At 40.0% G+C, this 17,065-nt stretch overlaps 1 protein-coding gene across 1 annotated transcript in view; it reads right to left on the reverse strand.

Moving 5' to 3' along the window:
* Positions 1–17,065, reverse strand: part of LOC131479996 (disks large homolog 1-like) — a 979,279-nt gene that overhangs the window by 761,782 nt on the left and 200,432 nt on the right. Inside the window, exon 3 of the mRNA XM_058662300.1 lies at positions 2,740–2,885. Coding sequence (XP_058518283.1) covers positions 2,740–2,885 — 146 coding nt within the window. The remainder of the gene's footprint in view (positions 1–2,739; positions 2,886–17,065) is intronic.

Here is a 17,065-nt window from a genome sequence, read left to right on the forward strand (position 1 = left end):
CATAAATAAAGACTAAGTGATTAATTATTATCTTGTTTCAAACCATCAACAATCCAACACAGAATAGCTCTATCTATACTCCTGCCATCTTACAACATCAATAACATATTATAGATGTGGGTAGGTGGTGCTAATTTACAGTTTACATAAAGTTCATAAATTCCCAGTTTAATCCTAGTAGCCAGAATTTTATCATAAATATGTTGAGGAAGTAAGAGAAGACTTCATGAAACTAGGATGTAATTTTAAAAACTAGCTTGAAACTCATACTTAATACAAGAAATCAACCAAGCTATCCATCAACTGATAATTAAAGAAAATGTGGTGTGTGTGAGTGTACACATGATTAAACTATAAAAATAAAAAAAACCCTGTCTTTTGCAATAAAATTACTTGACAATCAAGCCTTTAAAATGTCATATACTAGGGGCAGGCATTGTGGCATAAAACATAAAGCCACAATTTGTGATGCCAGAATCCCCTATTGGCACAATCCAGATATCTGCTAATACAACTGGGAAAATAGTGGAAGATGGCCCAACTGCTTGAGACCATGCACTGAAATGGGAGACCCAGAAGAAGCTCCCCTGGCTCCTTGTTCAGCTCTGTCTGGCTGTTCTAGCCATTTAGGGACTGAACCACAGAACGGAAGCGCTCTTGCTCTCCCTCTCCTTCCCTTTCTCTTCATAATTCTGCCTTTCAAATGAATAAAATAAATCTTAGAAGGATACAAAAGTAGTGAACATAAATTGAAGACTCTAGTATACACAAATAACTCCATGACTGAGAAAGAACTCATAAGCATACTCCCCTTTTTAGTCTACCATATAATCCAGCTATCCCATTTCTGGGAATATAGCCAAAGGAAATGAATTCTGCTTATGAAAAAATTACCTGTAATTCTATACTTACAGTGGTACAATCCATAATAGTGAAGACATGGAAAAAACCCAAATGTCTGTCCAAAGAGCATGCACAAAGAAATTTGCACATCTACTCTATGGAATACTACTCGGCCATTAAAAAGCATGAAATTCTACCATTTGCAATAAAATGGTCCTGAGAAATTATGCTCAATGAAATAAGCCAATCCCCAAATGATAAATATCATATGTTTTCTCTGATATAAGGTGACCTTCATGCAAAATACAAGATCAATAGATACACTGGTAAACATGTATGTACATATATTCACCTAGAGGAAATGTATAATAGAGACTAACATACCAAAAAATTAAGATAAAATGCAGTATTCATCTCTACTCTCCCCCCCATAAAATGGACTCACAATGAAACTTTTAAATATATTTTGATAATAAGATAGTAGACTTTTTACCATTGTCAAGACCTACAATGTGGGACACACTTAAACTGCCGAATGATAGTCATGAGACTGTTGATGAAGGACTATACAATTGTAATAAAATAGAGGAAAACAGTGGTGAAGGTTAGGGAGACATGGAGGGGGTAGAAGAAATCCCTGAGCCTATGGAACTGTATCATGAAAAAGAATTTTAAAAGAATACTGTACCATACTATAGTTCTTTTAAAAATGGCATATTCTTGGACTCAATAATTTTATTTATAAAATCAATGCTAATTAAATCATAAAAACACAATGGTTGATACATGTGGATATCTATTATAGCTTCATCCAGAGCAGAAAATTGAAATGGCCTGGATATGAATGAAAACTCCTCAGATTCATTCCAAATAGTGTAGTACTGTAGAATAGACAGAATAATTCTAATAGCTGAAATTAGGATGATGTTACTACTTTAAGTATCTAAATGCAACTTTATATACGAGGTATCTGTTAATAAATACTGTCATTATTAATATTTTCCAGTAATTAAGATAATCATTAAAGTCAGTTTCAATAATTTTACAAATAAATTCTGAGCCAGATGCAAAGTACATGGGAAGCCACAATTTTAACAAACAAAATATAGTAAGCTTCATGAATTAGCATGAGCATTCTATGCAGCTCCCAAAGCCTGTCATTTGGCATACAATTCCAGTCTTTACAGATTGTTCAGGTGTGTTTGTGTGTGTTCTATTACCTCCCCTCAAAGCATAAACTGTAATCTAAGAGTGTTATTGATATGCTACCACCTCCATATTATCCCTCAGCTATGAACACACACATTACATTACTTCCTTATTCCTTAATAGCTGTTAAATCCAACGATAGTCTCCAAACTTTTTGAATCCATAATCCTATCTGTAAAAGCCAATGTGTGCATATTAATTTAATTGCTTTATATTTTAAATGTATACACATTACTGTTAATGTAGCATATTTTATAAATTACCAATATGAACTATTCAAGGGATGTGATTTAAAAATAACTGAAAATAGGAATTCTATTAGTTTGTTTCTATATTACAATGAATCTCTTTATTTATGCCACCAAGATAAGTGTTCTCATAATGGACATCATCTCCTAGGATCACAATGCCATACACTATGTCACGACCATTACTCTCTGTACACAGAGCATGTCAAGAAATAAAAAACATAACTCCTTAAACTAGTACAAACATAAGCTATGGCAGAGTCATAATCCATTCTCATGGGAAGAATGATTTCCATCCCAGGATTGTTTGCATCTTTTGGCAAAATCACAAAAATGACATAACTCTTACTGTTGTTCTTCAATAGTAAATAGGTATACCACATCTATTATTACTACCACTACATCTTTATTGACATAAATAGAAGCTTCAATAACATACCTCTGGATGTCCTTGAAAATTATCATGGCAGGGAGCAAAAAGTGATGTCTTCTCCCATTTCTTAGCAATTTTATTGGCCTCTTCTATCTTCTGTTCACAGCTTTTCTGAGAATTTAACAATGTCACCTCATAAAATTCTTGAATATCTGTAAAGAGAATATAAGGAGAAAATCAAAATGTCATACACCACCTCACAAATAACTTCTGCATAGAAATAAGAAATACATGTGCATATGAAAAATATTGCTGATTAAAATAACAGCATAAGCACATATCCCAAACTGAAACAATAATAAAAGAAATTCTAAAAATTTGCCTTTGCCTACATAATAACTTCTAGAGCAGCTTTATTCATACTTGCAAAAAGCTGGAAGCAGCTAAGATGTTTTAAATGAATAAACTATAGTGAGTCAATACAATGGAATATTAACGATAAAAAGCAATGAGCTACTTAGCTATGTAAAAACATGCATGATCTCTTCCTGGACAGTGGTTAGAGTGGCTCAAAAACATCCAGAGTTTGACATACTTTCTTACAGTATGAAATCTAAAAAAAACTATACTGTCTCAAACTCCTGGTAACAGAATTGTTTATTTTTCTATTAAGATACTAAAAAGGTTAGGAAAGCACCCAAAAGCTCCATGTACCAAAAACATGCTTTATACCTAAACAGACTATGAGAGTTTTGTGTTATGAGACCGTGAATATGAAACTGCCCAAAGAAAACAAATAAAAAATGCAAACTCTATAGTGGTTCTGTGTGCTAGATGTGTACATGACAGGACCAAGCATAGTTTTCTTACTGTGAACCATAATATCATCTTGGAAGTGTTCCACCAGCAAAGAATCAAAAAATAAATTTAAAAATTAGAGCTTTTTTTTGAGAGAGTAGGGAAAATAAACAAAACAACACAGATGACTCCTAAATGTATTTTGTTAAGAGAGAAAAGTTGTTCTGGAAAGGATATGTACAACATAATTTCATTACACAGCATGTGATAAAAGCAAAACTAGAGAGACGGTACCAGAGGCAGTGGCTGACATTGAGTCCTGGAGAGAAAAGGATGACTGAATATATGAAAACATTCTACAATTATGCTGTAATGATATTCATATGAAATAAACATTTGTCAAAGCTCATAAAACATAGTAGTATATCATTCTGTACAAATTTTATTTTCAAAATTTATTAGAATTTACATTATTTCGGGCCCGGCAGCGTGGCCTAGCGGCTAAAGTCCTCGCCTTGAAAGCCCCGGGATCCCATATGGGCGCCGGTTCTAATCCCGGCAGCTCCACTTCCCATCCAGCTCCCTGCTTGTGGCCTGGGAAAGCAGTTGAGGACGGCCCAATGCATTGGGACACTGCACCCGCATGGGAGACCCAGAAGGGGTTCCAGGTTCCCAGCTTCGGATCGGCGCTCACTGGCCCGTTGAGGCTCACTTGGGGAGTGAATCATCGGATGGAAGATCTTCCTCTCTGTCTCTCCTCCTCTCTGTATATCTGGCTGTAATAAAATGAATAAATCTTTAAAAAAAAATTTACATTATTTCCCATGATATAATTTCATAGGTAGAGGTTAGTTCCTCCACCTCTCCTTCCTTCTTCCCCATTCTACACACACACACACACACACACACACACACACACACGAGTTTTCCACCATTTTATTACAATAGTACAGTCACTGCTTTTCGATAGGTGTCTGGGTTGCTCCTACATCTTCGCTGCTATAAATATAGGGTTGTAGGTCACATTCTATAATGAAGATTTCACTTAATTTGATATATTTCTGGGTGTGAGTAGGATCATATGGTGCATCAGTTTTCAGTTCTTTGCATTCTACCTACCATTTCCATAGTGGCTATACTAGTCTATTCTCCCATCAACAGTGCAATAGAGTACCTTTCTCCCCACATCCATGCCAGCATGTGTTGTAAGTAGATTTTCAAATGTAATCCAGTCTTCTCAGTTTGATGTAGTCCCATTTGTTTATTTTGGCTTTGCCTGTGCTTTTGCTGACTTTTCTAATAAGCCTTTTTTGTGTGTGTGTTTCTTTTTTATTATTATTTAATTACATTGCATTATGTGACACAGTTTCATAGGTTCTGGGATTCTCCCATCCCCTCCCCGTGCCCTCCCCCCATGGTGGATTCCTCCACCTAGTTGCAGTATTACAGTTCAAATTAAGTCAAGATTCTTTTGAAATTATCTGGACAATAAGATGCTGGACAATGTGTTTCTTCTTTAAAAAAAAGATTTATTTTATTTTATTACAAAGTCAGATATACAGAGAGGAGGAGAGACAGAGAGGAAGATCTTCCATCCGATGTTTCACTCCCCAAGTGAACCGCAACGGCCCCAAGGTGCGCGCTGATCCGAAGCCGGGAACCAGGAACCTCTTCCGGTCTCCCACGCGGGTGCAGGGTCCCAAATCCTTGGGCCATCCTCGACTGCTTTCCCAGGCCACAAGCGGGGAGCTGGATGGGAAGTGGAGCTGCCGGGATAAGAACCGGCGCCCATATGGGATCCCGGGGCATTCAAAGCGAGGACTTCAGCTTCTAGGCCACGCCACCAGGCCCCATATACAGCACTTGAACATAATCAGATTTCTATATCCATGCAAGGTTCACAATCCCCTATGAATGTCAAAGACAGTGTATCAGCACATAGAACCTCCTTCAACTCCTTCTGCACACTATTCAGGTAATAAGCCTTTAACAATGTCTATACATAGCAGAGTCTTTCTTATGCTTTCCTCTGATAGTTCTGATTGTTTCTGGGTATAGATTTAGGTCTTTGATCCATTTAGAGCTGATTTTTTTATAAGGTGAGAGGTGGGCAATCTTGCTTCTTACTTCCACAGGCTGTTATCCAATTGTCCTAACAGGTCTACAGGACATTACTGATCCAGTTCAGTGTCCAGTTCTCCATTTCCCATCACTCATGCCACTCCCTCCATCAAGTTTCAGTCCTGGGCTCCCATACTGTACTTTTCCCTTGCACCCCCTGATATATATAGCTGCACCATTGTCTGCTCACCCCTTCTCCCACTCCCCTCCCAGCAGTACTCTGGATTAAGGAGACTCCAGCTATAACTTTAAACTAAATCACAGAATTGTCAGTGGTGTCCATTGCACGGATTTTGTTTTTCCTTCTTCCATGTCCTATTTTGGATGGAACTCATGAAACGCCAAGTTGGTTTTATTTCTTCAGTGGGATCAGTGCAATACATTGAGCCTGAAATGAGTTCTCCCCTGCTTGAGCAGTTCGCTCTTGTCCTCCTAAAGTCTTCACCGCCAAACTCAAAATTGTGCCTGATGTGGCACCAGTGTTGGCATAAGCAATGAAATCTACCCTGTTTACACACCATTTTGAAAAAAAAAACAGTGGGACCTGCAATTCTATAGCTGGATTCATTTCCTGACTTCTCAGTGATCTCTCCTCAGCCAGTCCTTCTCCATCCATTCTAATGTGTTCTCACCCTATTATGCCATTTTGCTCTCTCTCACAAATTTCAAATAATAACTTATTTAGGATGTTAACATCTTCCAAAATGAAACTCAGAATTTTAAGAAGACTTTATTACAAATTTATTAGGATTAAAAAAGTGTTGCTCTAACTAACTTGGAAATGAAAAGGACTATTAAAACCGCAGGCAAAACCATATATAAAAGCACCATAGTATAATTGATACTCACACCCAGGTTGTACACATTAATAATTCAGACACATACACATATATAATATATATTACATGCATACATATATATATATACCTCAATTTTAAGTATCTTGCACCCAAAAAGGCTCTTAATTACATTTTCATGAACTTTTGAAATTCTCCATGTGTGTGTGCTTATATGTATTTCCTGTCTCTACTAGGCAATTCTTGACTGTCTGCTGAGAGGGCTGCGAAGAAGGAACTCCCTGCAGCAACAACCATGCCTACATCTCAGACACTACCACAAAAGGAATCAGGGTTTATCAGAATGATGGCTGATTTTAGGACTGTATATTTTGTGATACAACAACATGAGATTGGAGCATCTTGTGGCAGGTAAGAAAGCACATTAAACACAAAACAAAAACACCTGTTACAACAGAAGTATGTAAAAATATAAAACAATCAAATGAAGGAGCTGCCAATGACAGCTATAGGTTAAAGCAAAAAATTATACAACCCAAAATATAAAATAAATATTTTTAAGGCTATACCTGTTTGATTAGGTAAATAAATGAGTATAAACATACATCTCCTTTGTTGAAAAATTCGAAGTAATTGCTAAAGACACTCTATCCAAAGGAGGTGAACTATAGTGCCCTACTCTTAAGTGTGGGGCATTCCCTATTAATGTTTAAAGCTCTCTGATATGCTTTCTTATCAGACAGGGTCTTGAATGTTCTCTATGCTTTCCACTTTCTTTTCTTTTTAAAGATTTATCTATTTTTGTTGGAAAGGCAAATTTACAGAGAGAAGTAGAGACAGAGAGAAAAATCTTCCATCCATTGGTTCCCTCCCAAGTGCAAATAATGGCCAGAGCTGAGCCAATCTGAAGCCAGGAGCCAGGAGCTTCTTCCAGGTCTCCCATGATGGGTTCAGGGTCCCAAGACTCTAGGCCACCCTTTACTACTTTCCCAGGTCACAAGCAGGGAGCTAGAAGGGAAGTGGAGCAGCTGGGACACAAACTGGTGCCCATATGGGATCTACGTGCATGCAAGGTGAGGACTTTAGCCACTAGGCTACCACGCTGGGCTCTATTAAATACTTTTTTTAGGCTTAAAGTGTATTTTAACATACTGATACTACATTAATGTCCATTCCTCAAAAAAAAGAATCCAGATTTAAGGTATTAGCAACAAATGAAACACGTCACACTAACATAAAATGTACAAAATACTACCTACAATAGACAATGTTAAGATTTACTGTTAGACCTTCATTATACGGTAACACTGTTCCCAAGACTGTGCTGTGAACAGCAACATCATTGATATAAAAGGGTCATTCTTGGCTTGTCCTTACCCAAGAAAAGAATGGAGGAAAGTGAATGTACAACTGCTTAAAAGTACATTAAAATGAAAATGTCTAAGAGAAAATGTCCTCCGTAAGGATATTATGGACCCTCCAACACTCATGACTACTGAGGTTGGGTACAGGCTGGACTGGTCCAAGTTGCAGCACCCTTACACACATCCAAGAATAACATGTGGGACCAGCCAGGCCACAACATCCACTGCCCGCACATAGGCTGGGAAAGAGTGGGTAGTTTATGCCTGGTAAGGGACTAACACCTTCCGGCACATGTGAGATCTGGGTCTAGGGGTGGGTCTGATGAGGGAACCTGAGAAACTACCCTTGTAGGCCATAGCTCCTACTGGTGAGCATGTGATTCAGGTGGGGGGCTATGCCAAGCTGGGTCAAAGCAACCACTGGCATGTGCAAGATCTGTGGCTGGGGACACACTTAGTTGAGAGCTAAGGGGATACCCTGGCTGGGTTGTGGTTCTCACTGGTGAGTGCAAGGGCAAGTGAAGGGATGCTGTATGTTCTGGGCATGGCTGAAGTCTCCCTCGTACTGGGTCTGGGTTGTGCCAAACTGGGCTGGACTCCAGCACCTACTGGAGCTTGTGAGAACCAGTATGGGTGAGCATGAGATCTGAGACTGGGGACAGACCAGGCTGGGTAAGACTACAACACCTGTTGGCCTACATATTGAACTGGGTTAGGAAGACAGCCAGACTGGCCTAATCAATTGTATCTACAGGTGCAAGTATGAGCCAGAGTAAGGGCAGGTGGGTTGGGCTTTGCAGCAGCATTAGCAAACGGTAGGATTGAGGGCAAGTCCAGTCAGACCAGACCACAGAACCACCTGGAGTGTGCAAGGTCCAGCGCAGGGAGTGAGTCCAGTTGGGAGGCTGTGGGCATCTCGGATGGGCTGTGATTCCCACTGGTGAGCATGAGAACAAAGAGTATGCACAGGCCTGACTGGACAGGTAGTGGCACCCACTGTCATGAATGTGGGCTGGACGGTGGAGTTGGTTGGGTTGACTTAGGCTTCAATGCCCCATGATGTATAAGAGATCTCAGTAGGATGTGGGGCAGACCGGACCAGTCTACTGAACATGCTGGCAGGCACACAAGCCCAAGCTGGGGGCCGGTCCAGTGGGAGTTATTGGGGGTTGCTCTGAAAAGGCTGCAGCTCTCCCTGATGTACATGAGGTGTGAGCGTGTGGTGGGCAGGGCTGAACACCCATTGGTTTACAGAGGAAGGAGGGCAGAACAAATTGATCAACTACCCTAGCTTAGCTTGACATCAAATGAAGCTGTCAATGGCAAATGGAGACTCTGAGGTGAATTATGCAAGCAAAATGAAAGGATTTCCTCATCCTTGGAGCAGTAATATCAACAGCATCTCAGAACTATCAAAACCACATAAGCAGAACCCTTAGAAAATGCTCCACAAAGGGTACCCTGGGATGACATCAGATTGCTGTCCCCCTAGAGGTTTCATGGTGTAATGGTGAGCACTTTGGACTCTGAGTCCAGATTGTTGTTCCCCATCCCCGGTCCTGAGGCGGTTGGGAGGCTGGGCGTGGTTTCTCTTCTTGTAGCTCCTCCCCGCCAGATACAGGAAGAAGAAAAAGAAAATATGTACACAATGGTCTCACCCACTTTCCCCTGATCTTCAACGCTTCCCAACCTGATCAACTATATAAACATAATCAAAAATAAAATTTAAAAATAATAAATAAATACATGAGCTGAACTGAATAATGAGGAAACTCAGACAAATGCACATTTTAAGAAATCAACAGAATGTTATTTCAAAATTATATTGAGATAAAAAATAGAAGGCCCCAGCTATAGACAACTGCATAAGATAACCTGTACCTAGGCAAGTGTTATACTGTTGGAAGAAAAGTAGCAAATATCTGGTGGGAATTCTGTGCCTCGTTAGTGCTATATCTGTGTTAACTATAGGAGTATTCCAGCATAGTTGCCTATTCAATTAAAAAAAAAAAGATATGTGGGGAAGGCAGGGAACACCAGCTGGGACACACCATCATGCCTCACAGGCAGGGAGGCCACAGACTGCCCCAAGGAAGGGGGTCTGGGACAATTTGGAGTGGGAGTAGCTGAGGGCATATTTGACAGAGGAGAGTGACTTCTGTGGGCTTCTACAGACTAGGACACTGCACTCGCAGGGAGGCAAGGGAGCTGAGATTGAGTGGTTTAGAGGGAAAAACCTGAGGGCATGTCTCAGTCAGTCCAAGGTACTCACCCATTTGGGAGAACTATGATATGCACTAAATAGTAGCAACCACTGCTGCTGGCACATGCAAAAGCTGTAGCATGATGGCTGGGCTAGGTCACCCACGAGTACTGAGCAGGAGGTGGGCAGATTCTGTAGAGGACTTGTGGGTTTGTCTCTGTGGAATTACAGCACCCAGAGGTTTGTTCCACAGCTCATAGTGGTGACCAGACAAGCCAGGCTGGACCACAAAATTCATCTGACACTATGAGAGTTGGGAGCAGGCTGGACTGGGCCAGGCTGCTAGCCCCTGGCACACGCAAAAGGTTGGAATGAGGGCACATGCAAAGCAGGACCATGGTACCCACCGACATGCATGAGACCCACAGCTGAGTGTGGGTTGGTAGTGGAACTTGGGAGAAATCCCTTAATAGGCTGTACTTCCTGCTGGGGAGCCCAAGAGCCAGGGTTGGGGTGGGCCATGTTAAACAAAGCTGCAGCACTCTTCAGCATTTGTTGAGTTGGATCTGGGAACAGGCTGGGCTGGGCCAGGCCATAGTACTACTGACAGATGGAAAAGCCAGGACAGGGTATGGCTCAGCTAGGCTGCAACACCCACCAGTTAGAGCTGAGATTGCAAGCAGGCCATAGCAGAGCGTGTCAAAACACCCACCAGCATGCACAAGATCCAGGGTTAGTAATTGGCCTGGTAAGGAAACTCTGGGGAATCTGCTGCTAGGCTGCAATTCTTACTAGTGAATACAAGAGCTAGGACTGTGGGCAGACTGGGCTGGGTAAGGCTGCAGCACCTCTCAGCATACATGTAGTTTGGATCTGGGGATAGGACAGGCTGGGCCAGCCCAAGCACACACTAGCATAAACACGAGCCATGACAATGTGCAGGCCAGGCTGGTTAGGCTGCACACCTGCCAGTTTACATGAGGGTTGGGGCTAGGAGTGGGCCAGCCTGGACTAGGTTGCTCTAGCACAAAGAGAGTTGGAACTGGAGGGCAAGCTGGGATAAACCAGGGTACCACACCTGCTGGCAAATTCCAAGACTAGCGGTGAGCCAACTCGGACTAAGTTGCAGTACTCCCTGGCACAATCAAGACCCAAAGCTGGGAGCAGGGCTCGTAGGGGAACTTTGGGGAGTCCTCTGCTGAGCCACTGCTATAGCTGGTGAGCATAAACGCTGGAATTAGGGGCAGGCAAGTCTGGGAAGGGCTGTAGCACCTATCACCTGGCACTTGGACTGGGTGTCTTAGGGTAATCCAGGCTGAGATAGGCTGCTACACGCACAGGAATGAGAGTGAACCAGAACAGAAGCTGACCAGCTAGGCTAAGCACCCAAATCCACTACTGAGTGTGAGTTATGTCAGGCTGGACCATCGGCAGAAAATCTGGGACTGCGAGTAGGTCTGGTAGAGGAACAATCTGAATGCCCTTGCTGGGCCATAGCTCCCAGAGATGAGCATGAGACCCAGGGCTGGAGGCAGGCCAGGCTGATAAGACAGCAGCATCTGTCGACACACTTGGGGGCTATGTCTAGGGGTACTGCACGAAGCTAAGCTACAGCACCCATGAGTGTGTCCAAGAGCCATATGAGATGCAGGACTGACCAGGCTAGGCCACAGCACATGCCTTACTCAACTCCTCTAAACCTCAGTCATTTCACCTATAAAATTAACACACATAAGTACTTCATGCAGTTGATCAGCAATATAGAACATGCTCAGCAAATGCCAGCTATAAATTTTTATTAATGTGTCATCCTTGAACTGTATCTATACACAGGAACTATCATTAAATTGTTGGAAACCTAAATGTAAAACACATAGAGAGAGGAATCAGTTTTTTTTTTAGAGTTGAGAGTCCAGATGCTTGCAGCAATAACAGAGAATTAATACTTAAAAAGCAGGCAGCAAACTGTTACTCAGCTAATTGAGATGGAAGTAACAGAAATGCAGGAAGAGGCGCATGAATCAGCAGAGTACTTTTGTGCCACAAATAAGGGTTTTCAAAATACAATCTATAAAAAAACTTTTAAAAAGATCTCCTTGATGACTAAGTGTTATACATCAATTTCCTCAAAAGCAAGCATGAAATAAACACTCCAGATAATGTTAATGCAAATCAGCTATCTTCTCTCAGCACTTACACTCTCATATCACCACCAGGTGTGTTTTATTCCAAATCTGGTATGTACTATTTTCAATTATCTGACATACACATCAATTTATCTGATATACGTAAATGTTATTTATCCCTATTTATCTTGCAAAGACTTACTAAATAAATCCTATGAATCTTGGAAATACAAGTAACTATATACAATATTCTGAGTCAAATTTTAAATTCCATTTTCATTATTGTCTTCCTCTTCCACTAAACATCCTAAGTATAGTGTAATCTGTCATTGTATATTACTACTTATCATGAAAAAAAGAAGCTAGGAAAAACATTTGATTTGCTATTTACCCATCACATGTGGGGTCATCATAATTAGAAAACATCATTTATGTCACCAACCATCTTTTTTTTAAAGATTCATTTATTTTTATTGCAAAGTCAGATATACAAAGAGGAGGAGAGACAGAAAGGAAAATCCTGCATCTGAGATTCACTCCCCAGGTGACCACAATGGCCAGTACTGCAGAGATCCGAAGCCAGGGGCCAGGAACCTCCTCCAGGTCTCCCATGCAGGTGCAGGGTCCCAAAGCTTTGGGTCATCCTCGACTGCTTTCCCAGGCCACAAGCAGGGAACTGAATGGGAAGTGGGGCTTCCGGGATTAAAACTGGCCCCCAAATGGGATCCTGGCATGTTCAAGGTGAGACTTTAGCCAATAGGCCACCATGCTGGGTCCATCACCAACCATCTTACAAGGCATATATTATTACATCTATTTTAGAGGTAGAGAAGCCCACCCTGCTCAAAGTCACCAGACTGTATAATAGAAAGCTAGTTTTTTAAAAAAGATTTATTTATTTTTATTACAAAGTCAGACATACAGAGAGGAGGAGAGACAGAGAGGATAGATCTTTCATCCAATGATTCATTCCCCAAGTGACTGCAACGGCCAGAGCAGCACAGATACAAAGTCAGGAGCCAGGAGCTTTGGGCCATTCTTGATTGCTTTTCCAGGCCACAAGCAGTGAGCTGAATGTGAAGTGTGGCCGCCGGGATTAGAACTGGTACCCACTTGGGATCCTGGCGTGTTCAAGGCAAGGACTTTAGCCACTAGGCTACTGTGCTGGGCTCAAAAAGCTAGTATTAGAATTCAACTTACCACTGACCCCAACACTCTTTGCTATAATTAAAAAAAAATTAATAGAATATTAGACATCAACTGAATTAACTCAATGTGAAAATAATTATATTTTTCATTGTAAAATTCACGACTAACAATACCATTCAGAAAATTCTTCAAATCACCAGATGGAAGGAAAAGCAAACATCAGGAACTCTTTCAGAAACTTTCCAAGTCCTGGTACCAAAAATATGTTAACTTATCTAAACGACATAGTGCTTAGCTTAAGCTATTTTTTTGACTCTCTCTCTCTTTCTCTCTCCTTCAGCACAAGATCTAACAGAATGAAAATTTGGACTTCAGGAACTGTGTTTTCTTAGTTGACAAATGCCAAGGGAGGCAAAGATGTTTCTGTTGAGAGGTAGCTACAGACTGTAAGAAAAGTTAATCATGGAGACAACGGAATGTTTAAAGAAGTTGCTACAAATGACTTTATTGGCTTTTCAGATTTACTTTATATATGTCATGACACACAAGTTTCATTAAATAATTAGTTATGTAATATTACTGTAACATTTTCCCTTGAAAAATCTCTGAATTTTAACAGAATATAATCAGCAGAAGAGCAGAAGATAGCAAGTTAGGCATATTGTAAGACACCAAACTTTATGGAAAAATTCATCAGTATATATCTATGGTTTTACTTAACATTCTGCCTCATGGTGATTTTATGTAATTTTATAATCAATCCAATTAAACAACTCATAGCATGTCAAAATAGCATGCAGTCTATAGGGAGACATTATCTACAGACACATTTTACGTAAGAAAATAAAATTCTATTTCCAGCAAGCAAAAATACACTGTCTATCTCAGTTCCTCAAATGTGGTATAGAGGGACTCATTGCAATTTAGCAAAATGGCTAGCTGTTTTATTTGGGATCACCATTTTCACTTTCTTCTTCTTTTTGTCTGATTTTTACAAACGGTTTCAAATCATAACACTTTATAGATAGACCTCTAGTCAAAAAATGCCATAATTAATACTTTCTTCTATGTACCATGTAATGAATGGTATCTCTTTGACAGATTAGAAAACTTAATACCAACTGCCACTAGAGAAAAATGTCAAATTCCACTCCTCTGAAGCAACTAATAGATGTAAATGTGTAATCATTTCATTTGGAATATGTCCAAGAAATAACCGTTGATGACTAACCTCAAAAAGAAAACTGCTCATATACACTGGCAATTAAAATTATCTAGAAGATCATTTTTTATTATAGACAATATTATATCTAATAAAATTCTCATAAAATGTTACATAATATGTACATATAATCATAATTTGATAAAATTTATTATAATTTCTATACAATTTCCATTATAAAGAATTATATTTTTATTCAGAGGTAAATGATTAAATTTATTATAATATCAAGTTTTATTGAATATAAAGTTAATTATCTTACACATGTCATAGTACAGTAATCATATCTATTATATTCTACTAAGCTTATATTACATTATTTAATTTATTAAAATATACTAATTGAACTATAGAAAAGTTAATTCTATACTCATTAAGTATGTCATCTACCATCCTACTTCCCAATCTTCCCCCATATCTAAAGTGTTTATTTATATTAAAATTTTATGCCAAAATGCGAAAGTATGGCTTAGAAAAACATGCTGCCCTTCATATTTAAGTTATCACCAGCTTAATCTCATATGGCTTTAAAAGATTTCTGTTTTTTCTTTAGAAGTGATAGTAAGAAACTCAATTTATAGACGGCATTTTTATGATGCTACAACTATTGAAACCCTAGTAGTACGCAAGTATGACAGAAAACTCTATTTTCTTCCCTTAACTGCCTGATGTTGTACAATAATTTTGACACTACTAGAAAGCCACAGCAAATTCATAATCAGACTTGAAGCCTATTCTGCCAATTCACAGATATGCACATATCATGCTGACAAAACCACTAACAATCTTTGAAAAGAAGTATTGTTTATTTCTGCATTATTGAAAAATTCATCACTGAGCTTTTCCTCATACTTTCCTTTTTCCATATTTTTAATTCCCTTCCTGCACAGTTTTGTCCTAAGCCATATGGTAAAACAGAGGAAGGTATATTGTGGTACAAAACCTGACATAGTGAAGGCAATATAAAAGAGAGGTAACCCGACACAGACACAAGTAGTTGGAGCCAAAACAGGCAGTTTTCAAGCTTGAAGTGAAAATAACAGTATGCATGTGGGCTGGACCGGGAGGATTCTGTCATGGATAAGCAGGGTTAGAAGGTCTTCTGTGCAAAAGAGATAGCCTCAAAGCGGCACTAAACAACACTAAAACTACTATACCAATGCATGAGGGGGGAATCGGGTGCGATCCTGACAACCTCTTAACAGGAGGTCATGTGCGTGGAGCAGGGGAGCACTCCAGAGTGGAGCAGGTGGTAAGGAGGAAGCTTGGATCCCAACCATGAAGACTCCCAGACCTTCACCACAAACTATTAATACGAGCAACAAGGACTATATCCCAACTGCCAAGGAGGCCACAGGGAATTGGATGCCCTCGGAGGCCGAGTACTCTGAGGTCACCCACCCCCAACCGGAGCTTCCACAGGGGATGGAAGAAGTCCAAACACTATCGTGCAGAAACCAACGTCATCGGAAAGACAACCAGAAGCCCTGAGTGGTCTGCAGAAACAGAAGAACAATAAACGTCCTTCGGGACCAGGGAGGAGAGCTTTCTCTGGTCCGAGCCTGGCTCCACCTCTGGACCCCCCTCCCTCGCAATGACCATCGGGATCGCTTCGAAAACCCCTCACAGCAAACAAACAATCATACAAACTAAAAAAAAAAAAACAAAAACAAAAACAAAAAAAAAACCTAAAATAAATAAACAACAGAAAGTAGAACTTGAAATCTGACAGGAAAGAGCTGGCATGGATTGGCTCATGCCTCGCTGGGTGGGTCACAAAGATTAGTTTTACTCCTCACCATGGTGTTGAGGATTTTCCTGCACACCCCCCCCCCCCAAGAAAAAAAATGTTCTGCACCTAAAATGTTGACATATATCTTGTTAGAGTTACAAGCCAGTCTGGATTATCCTAAAATCTGCCAAGATCAGCAAAATTTTACTTCAACACAACAACTGGCTAAATACTAAGATGAAATGGACACGAAACAGCTGAATGGTGTCTTATGGCCATTCTAAGGTATAGAGCAGCCGGTCCTGTATATGAACTAAATTGAAATGTCAATGAGCTAATCATAGGTTGTGGCTAGGACTTGTTTTCCTTTTTTTTTTTTTTTTTTTTTTTTTCTTTTTAATACACTGGTTACTCAAAACCATGTCAACTCCATAACATTGCAAATTGCTGTTGATGTTATATTGGGACTCTTAATTGACTGTGATGATATTCTGCCAGCTCAAACTTCAGACCAGAAAAGGTCTCCCCAAGAAACTGTTCAACCAATCTGGACAATAAGTAGCTGGACTCTATGCTTGGTATATGTTTGCAATGAAAGAATCTTGATTGAATTTGAACTGTAATACTGCATCAAGGTGGAGGAATCCACCGGGGGGAGGGGAGGGGGAGGGAGGGGGGGATACCCAGAGCCTATGAAACTGTCACATAATGCAAAATAATTAACAATAAAAAAAAAAAAAGAAAAAAAAAGAAAAAAAAAAAAAAAGAGATAGCCTAGCAGTGGTTGTGAGAGCCTCTGTTTACCATCTATACACAGCAACTGTGACAATGTAACTTGGCTACAAACAACAGGACAGGCCAACTAAGTAGGGACAATGTG

Source organism: Ochotona princeps, chromosome 4 (genome assembly GCF_030435755.1).
Source record: "Ochotona princeps isolate mOchPri1 chromosome 4, mOchPri1.hap1, whole genome shotgun sequence".
NCBI classification, from domain to species: domain Eukaryota; kingdom Metazoa; phylum Chordata; class Mammalia; order Lagomorpha; family Ochotonidae; genus Ochotona; species Ochotona princeps.